Source organism: Cololabis saira, chromosome 10, assembly GCF_033807715.1.
Source record: "Cololabis saira isolate AMF1-May2022 chromosome 10, fColSai1.1, whole genome shotgun sequence".
Taxonomy (NCBI): domain Eukaryota; kingdom Metazoa; phylum Chordata; class Actinopteri; order Beloniformes; family Belonidae; genus Cololabis; species Cololabis saira.
Genome location: NC_084596.1, coordinates 11,108,479 through 11,116,387, shown reverse-complemented (window position 1 = coordinate 11,116,387; position 7,909 = coordinate 11,108,479). Strand labels below are relative to the sequence as shown.

The window sequence follows — 7,909 nt, the reverse complement described above, 5'->3', positions numbered from 1 at the left end:
GCCCTGTTGTCATCCTTTTTGGTAAAATGTAACCAAACTTTCCAGCGTTTATGCCGCTTTGTCCCCGTGTTTTTCGAGCTGGGCACGAATGCGCACGGTGCGCAACGTGCTTGGTGACGTCATTCGCGCCGACTGGAATCGATAAGGGAATCGTTTGGGAAAAAGCAAACGATAAGGAATTGAAACACTGGGAACCGGTTCTCAACAAGAACCGGTTCTCGATTCCCATCCCTACCGGCATATGACCCTGATTTTATACCAGCACTGCAAGATCACAGATACAGACAATGGATCTATTTTGGTATCACTTCCATATGCATTATTGTTAAAAACTGGGAGCTTAATAGCTTTGACAAACTATGTCAGACATATGGGTTCGATAAGCAGGACTTCTACAGGTACTTACAGCTTACAGCTTTGTGACTATTTCTGGAAAAAGGTGAAAGGCCCTAACCCAACAGAGCCATCAATGGTTATTCAAATATTTATCGATGCATATAACTCAAAAAGTAATAAACGTCTCATAAGCAAATTATACCATGGTATCACATCACTGAAGAAGGACAGTACAGACTACATAAAGCAGCGATGGGAAAAGGAGCTGGACATTGAAATATCCTCGGACATGTGGCTGAACACCGGGAAAACACAGTCATCTTCTACCAATTGTCTGACCTGGAGAGACTTCTGCTGGAAGAACTTGATTTGGTTCTTTATCACTCCCAAACAGAAGGCTAAACAATTCGGCAATCAGCTAACCTGCTGGAGGGAATGTGGAGAAATGATGGCGGATCATGGCCATGTTTTCTGGTCCTGTCCCTCTATTCAGACCTTCTGGAAGGACGTAGGAACAATAATTTCAGATACACTGGGTTTTAGTATCAGCTCAACCTTCACATCTCTCTATTTTGGTCTTTTTCCTGACGGACTGAACAAGGACGACACTTATCTAATGAAGATTTTGCTGGCAGCAAGTAAAAAGGCCATTAAAAAATGTTGGCTCCAAAAAAACAGTCCTACTGCTGATCTCTTTATTGGTATTTTTAAACAACTACATCTCTTATAACAGATGACCTATTCCATACGACTCCAGAAAGAACTGGGAGAAAATCGGTGGGCAAAATGGTGTATTTATTTAGCCGATGAGACAGGCACCTCATACATTTTCTGTGTGACATTACCGGTACACTGTGAAGTTGTTAAAGTTGACTTGAGTTACTAATCATCCCATGACCTCACATGTTTGTTTTGTAATATGTTTCTTCTGGTAATGTAAAAAAGAAAATTCATAAATAAAAAGTAAAAAAAAAAAAGAACAACTTCCACCTCCAAAAGAGGAAATAACAACAAAACATTAACCTATAGAACAAAAACGTTCCTCCATCCATCAGAGTTTGAGACATTCATCTCTGAGAAGAAAAGGAAATCAATAAAGACATGAAGAGTAAATACGTTTATCTGAGTTTACAGAACTCAGCTGAGACTCCAGGACCACAAACCCAAACTCCAGCGTAGAGCGGCTGAGTGAAGGTGGTCTGGACTCTGTGGAGGAGGGTCATGGTTTCAGAGACGCTGTAGAAGGACAGAACACCTGCTCTGTGATCCAGGTAAACTCCTATTCTGGAGCTCTGAGGACCTGAGACATAGGTGTTTATGTTGTTGTACCAAAATACATAACTGTCTGAGGAACAATATAGTGACCAAGATTTGTCATTTCTTCCTAATACAGCTTCCCACCCCCACGCTGATCTGCTGATATTCTTGTATGAAACTGCTACATTAACTCCACCTGCTTTCTTCTCCACCTCCCAGTAATGACGTCCAGTCAGACTCTCTCTACTCAGGACCTGAGGACGTCTACTGAATCTGTCTGGATGACTAGAATAAGACTGATGTTTCTTCATTAAAGTCACCTTTCTGTTCTCCTCTGACAGTAACAGCTCCATATGTGCTGTGTTTGGATCCAGAGTGATTTCACATGAATATTTCAAGAATCCAGCTCTGCTCGTTGGTTCTGGTTCTGGTTGTGTCAGTAAAACATCCACATGAGTGATGGCCACAGAGATGTTTGTCCACGTGTCTCTCAGGATGTCCTGTAGTCGACCTCTGACCTCTGACACAGCTGCTGTCACATCCTCAAAGTACCTGAGAGGACAGATGCTGATGCTGGAGGAGTGTGTGGACTCACTGAGTGGTGACAGTGAGGAGTAGTTGTGGAGAAACTGGTTGTGGTCCTCAGTGTCTGAGAGCTGCTTCATCTCAGCGTCTCTCCTCTTCAGGTCAGTGATCTCCTGCTGCAGCTTCTCCTCCAGCTCTCTGACTCTCCTCACTTCAGTTTCCTGCTGGGATCTGATCTGCTGCTTCACATCAGAGCTTCTTTTCTGGAGGAGAGAGATCAGCTCAGTGAAGATCTCCTCACTGCCCTCCACTGTTTTATCAGCAGACTGATTGATGGCCTCCACCTCCTGCTGAAGCAGCTTCACATCTTTCTCTCTGTCCTGGATCTCCTGCTGGATTTGTTGTCGACTCACCTCCATCTCTCTCTGCCTCTCAGTCCTTTCTGCTGCAGCTGAGACTGTGTCGTGGCCTTTATGTTCATCCACAGAGCAGAGATAACAGATACACTTCTGATCAGTACGACAGAACATCTTCATCACCTCATCATGACGGGGGCAGATGTTGTCCTGCAGGTTCTTGGAGGGATCCACCAGTTTGTGTTTCTTGAATGGAGCCACATCATGATGAGGTTGAAGGTGTTTCTCGCAGTAAGAGGCCAGACAGAATAAACAGGACTTGATGGCTTTAAGTTTTCTTCCAGAGCAGAAATCACAGGCCACATCTTCAGGTCCAGCATAGCAGTGATCAGCAGGAGCAGCTTGGAGTCCAGTCTTCTTCATCTGCTCCAATAAAGCAGCAAACATGGTGTTTTTCACCAGCACAGGCCTCACTGTGAAAGTCTCTCTACACTGAGGACAGCTGGGGAGTTTCTTCTCTCCTTCATCCCAGTAGGTTTTAATACAGTTCATACAGTAACTGTGTCCACAGGGAATAGTCACCGGATCCTTTAAAACCTCCAAACAGATCGAACAAGAAAAGGTTTCCTGGACCAGCTGAGCTCCTTTCTGCGCCATTTCACCTCTGGATAACTGAGACTGAGACAGTTTCACTTACTCAAACATGAAACTAGTCAAACTAGTACTAATCAGTGTGTTGGAATAACAAAGGGCTCCGTTCTTTATACAGGTCACATTTGCGTGAAGTAGGAAGTATTCAGGTCTTGATACATGTGGACTACACAAATGTCCAGAATCTGTGTAGCAGCAACGGACTCAGGCATAAGTGCTGGAGTGAAGGTGAGAGGACGGCTGGGGGACGTGTCCAGGATGAAGCTCTACTAAGGTAGAAGTAGCATCTGATTGTTTTGACTCGTTGGTTTGATTCTTTTTTTTAGTTCATGTATTCATGTTTTTTAAATTTTATTCATCCTTTAAATAAGAGCCAACCCCCTAAAGGTGCAACAGGAGGGATGGCTGACTTTTATTGATTGGAGCTGGAAGGTCCAGGTGAGCTTTTATTACATGGTGTGTTTTTTGTAATCACACCTGTGACCAGCTTTTGTTCTTGTTTCATGCAGGAACATCTCTCCTGTTGAGAACCTGTTCTTCAAATTAATAAACTAGTTTTCCTCTCCGAGCAGACGCCTTGTAGTTTTTTCAGTTGGGATCTGAATCCTGAAAGAGAGCAGCTGCTCTTACATGAATAAATCCACCTTGTTGATAATTATTACATAAACAACGGCAGGTAAAAACTCCCCTTTAAGAGGGAACAAACCTGGATCAGGACCTGGATCACGTTGTGCCACAAAGGGAGTTATTAGAGCGTTATCAATAATTGTCTAACGATAGTTATTAATAATTAATAAAGAAGATGACTTATCAAAATGAATGAATCCAAACCGGGAACCAGCTGACTTTATCAGGAAATCATAACTAAACAGCAAAATCAGTCTGAAAGTATCTGTTATTCCTTACCAGCCTGTTTCCAGCGGTGGTGTTACAGAACAACAGTGAAGGAAGGAGTCCGAGCATAGACCTTTGCACCCAGCAGCTGTGACAAACATGTATAAAATAAATCAGCTGTTGTTTCTTTCTTCGTTAAAACTTCCTGCTTTACCAGCCAGAATCAGCAGCCGGACTTCATTTCAATTCTGAGGCCAGCCTCTTTTTCTTAAAGCGGCGACACTACGTAACTTTTCCACCTTATTATAATATTTCCAGAGTCATTGTGATGGTACATCAACTTCCAACAGGTTTAATGACACCTATGTCATGGTCTGAGGGGTCTGTATCGCCTTCACTGGCACTATGTAACTTTGAGGTGGATGGTAGGAACCCTGCCACACTAAAAAACTACAAATCTTTACGGCTTTGACTGCTTTACGGCATACGTCACTTCCCCCTCCTTCCTGATTCGTAGTCGAAACGAAAGCTGGTCGGGGCGTGGAGCGCAGAGCTCAGCAGAAGCTGGTGTTGAGCTAAACGCGGAGTTGTTATCATGGCCGAAGCAGCGAAAAAAACGAAGAAAATAAAGGTTTTATCGCAGGAGACGAAAAAAGAAAACGGGAGAGTAAGAAGCTAAATGACCGGACAAGAATAAACATTGGCCCGGCGTTCACTCGCTGGCATGGTTTTGGTAATTCTTAAATTAATGACAATATCAACAACAGACACATAGAATAATAATAGTGATCATAAAATTGTGTAATTCGCAATGAGGAAGCTTTATAAAATAATAGTACAATTGAATAGAATTACAGAACTATAGGAAAGAATGCAATGCAAAGAAAATGTATAGAACATTTCTAGTATTTTTCCTGATAACTGTAAAATTGTGCAGGGCTGATCTGCAAAATATAAGGAATGGGCATTCAGTTATTCACAGGTTATAAAGTATTTTTTTATTTTGTCAGTAAGTATGTTGGACTAGCGTATGAGTTTGTAATTTAGGGCGCATTATCTCGCTGAAACAGGACAGGGGGGCGGGGGTGACTTCACTAATAAAACCAAGTTGAACTTAGTGATTTTCAACATCGTCATATTATATTGTTTAGCCAAAAATAGATAAATTACCTCTTCGCTATCCATCCTGCAAACGGCCGCTGAAAACAGAAAAGTAGTTTTGAAAGTCTGTCCCGTTCATTCACTATCAAAACAAATGCACGCGACGGGAGATCAGGATATTTCCGGCAGTAGGCACTGGTGCTCATGGGAAATGTAGTGTTCTTTCTGGTAAAGCACTACCGCTTTTGTCCAAATGAGCCGCCAAACTCAACAAAAGCTGAAAGTTACATTGTGCTGCTTTAATGTTGACCGCATGGTTTGAAACAAAGGAACCTCCATAATGACTCAAAACCCTTGCAGACTTTGCATTTACAGCCTTTCAGTGATAAGGAACAGCACCCTCATTGGGCAAGGACCCCAAAACGCAGGAGGGGCTGCTGCCGATTTATTGCAGTCCAGGCCCGGCTATAAAGAGCAGGCTTCCCCCTTCTCTCTCTGTCTTTTCCCTCTTTTCTCCCAAGCCCTCTCCCATGGAGTTCTCTGTGAGCGATAAAGAAGGCCACAGCTCCTTTTTTTAGCATGAAAATCTACTGGCTATGTTCCGGCCTTCTCCATTATCGCCTGGAAATGGCATCCACAGTCTGCAGCGCTGCAACGAGTGACCTGAGAACGTTCTGAGCCCCAGATGAGCTGAACAAGGGACCCTTGCATTCCTCGATGACTTGAACGCCTTCGGACCGACCTGGAGCTGAAGGAAGTCCAGCTGCAGCTCATGCTGCATCCACACGGAGAAGAGGAGAGCAGGAGAGAGAGACGCTCTTCACTAGGATCACTTGCGGAGTGTAACCATCCAGCTGATTACTAGGGAACGCTGGCTTGCCAGACCAAATTACCTTTTTCTTCACTTACAATGATCCACATAAGAAGCTGTTACGTGCCTGGGCAGAGAAACATAGTTAGCACATTTAACTAGTTAAGTTTTACCAAAGATACTCTATACAGAAGATAACGCATTACCGTTTCTGCCAATGGTATGAAATGGTATACACTTCCTGTCTCCTAAGTGGGCGTGGTCGCCCCTCTCCCCACATCGTTTTGGAAGTGTTGTGAACGAGATACAGTACAACTTTAATATTTGCGCCTTATTTTGCCGCTCGTTTTTTTTATCTGCTACTTTAATGTCTGATATCAACCTGATATCAATCATCGGATCAGTCTAATATTCTTTTTTTCCCTTCCAAAAAGACTTCAATCATAACAATAACAGTATTATTAAAGGAGCATGAGGCAGGATTGAGGCAGGATTTATGAAAGAAATTCATATACCTTTTAAGTTTTCTAGTAATAATGTCAGATGAAGCGTTCCAAACCAAAAAGAATGAGCCCTCTAGTGTATCTCTCCGTTGCCTTGAACAGGCTGTGTGCTGCGAAATGTGCTGCAATTGTGGGGCCGAATTTACAGCGCTGTCCTGCGGATGTGACGTCAAATCACGCTGCATGCGCGTTCTCCCCGTTCTCCCGTGCCGGCTTCGCTGTTGGCTGCAGTACCCCCGACGGCCGTCGTGGCGAAGGGTGGCGCTAGAGAGTCTCATTTCTTAAAAGGAGCCTCATGCTCCTTTAAGCAAAGAAGCAAGTTTTATTTTAATTTTATATTTCAGTTTATCCGATGGGAAAACGACTTTGGCAGTTCTGCAGTGACCGACGGCTCTGAATCTCTGAATCAGCACCAGAGAGGAGAGCTATGAGAGCCAAATCTTGCGAGAGTATGTTGCTCAGGCAGAGACAGGTCTCAAACAAAGTTCATTTTCTCCTAATCTGTCGGTCTGAAAATTGCCATTTTGGTGTCAGAATGTTCAGAAGGTTTGTGGCTTTTGAAAAATGGGTCCCATATTTACTTAGGTTACTATGGGGCGAAGGAATTGGTAATAATCTGTGCTCACGTTCACTTTTCCCATAGGACTCAATAGACTCAGGACCTGCTGTTTCTCCTAAAGGGGCGGGGCAGTGGGGAAACCCACGTGACACGGATACAGGAAACTGAACCGTAGTGGGGGGTAGAGTTTATAAAACGTCTCTGGTTTTACATTGTGAGCCGGACAGCTGACCCCGTCACAACTGTTATTATTAGCTCGTTTGTTTATTCTATCATTTGTATATTACTTCATCCACATTGCTGGATGTTGTTGACGTGTTCTTCCACAACAGAAAACAAAGCCCTTCCTCATTTCCCAGTTGAAGGACCAGAGCGCACATGTGGCGTTAGTTTCACATTGGTGTGTCTCTGTGTTGGAAACATCAGAAGAGCTTGGTTTTCTGGAGAAGTTTAGTGTCTTGGGTTTTAATTTCTTCTCCATTCCTCTCATCCTTTTCTACTAACCCCTGCACACACAAGCACACTCCTATCTTGGCCATTTCAGCCTCCAAATTATTTTTTTTGTTCACTGGATGAGATGAAATCTCGTCTGACATTTTGAATCACGCGAAAGTCAGTCACCCCGTGACTTTATCAGCCATCTTTCTTTCTTTTCACGTGTATGAACAGCCATCATGACACACACACATACATACACAAATATATAATCTGAAGTTTGTGTTTAATGTTTAGTTAGTTGTTTGCTTATGTGTAGTTTAGGTATAAGAACCTTATCCCAAGTGTTGTTTCACTATCTTTTAACACTTCATTCATTTGAATGAGAGAAGTTGATGTGTTTATTTTACACAGATTTGTAACATTTCCTGGTTGCAAAGGCCCGTGATCAGAATTTTTCTCATGATTTTTTTTTAATTAAAAAAAAAAGTTTTTTTTATGGTAATCGATACCCCAACTTCTCTGAAACATAAGCATATAT

At 42.9% G+C, this 7,909-nt stretch overlaps 1 protein-coding gene across 2 annotated transcripts; it reads right to left on the bottom strand.

The window, feature by feature from the left end:
• Positions 1-1,454: 1,454 nt before the first annotated feature.
• LOC133451845 (tripartite motif-containing protein 16-like) lies at positions 1,455-5,429 on the bottom strand. 2 transcript variants are annotated; one of them, XM_061730986.1, is made up of 2 exons: positions 5,413-5,429; positions 1,455-3,138 (listed from the first exon to the last, which is right to left on the bottom strand). In XM_061730986.1, the coding sequence occupies exons 1-2, from the start codon at positions 5,427-5,429 to the stop codon at positions 1,455-1,457; spliced, it is 1,701 nt and encodes a 566-aa protein (XP_061586970.1). The 2 variants fall into 2 exon arrangements, with proteins under 2 accessions (XP_061586970.1, XP_061586971.1); XM_061730987.1 differs by lacking the exon at positions 5,413-5,429 and having other exon boundaries at positions 1,455-3,170.
• Positions 5,430-7,909: the final 2,480 nt, after the last annotated feature.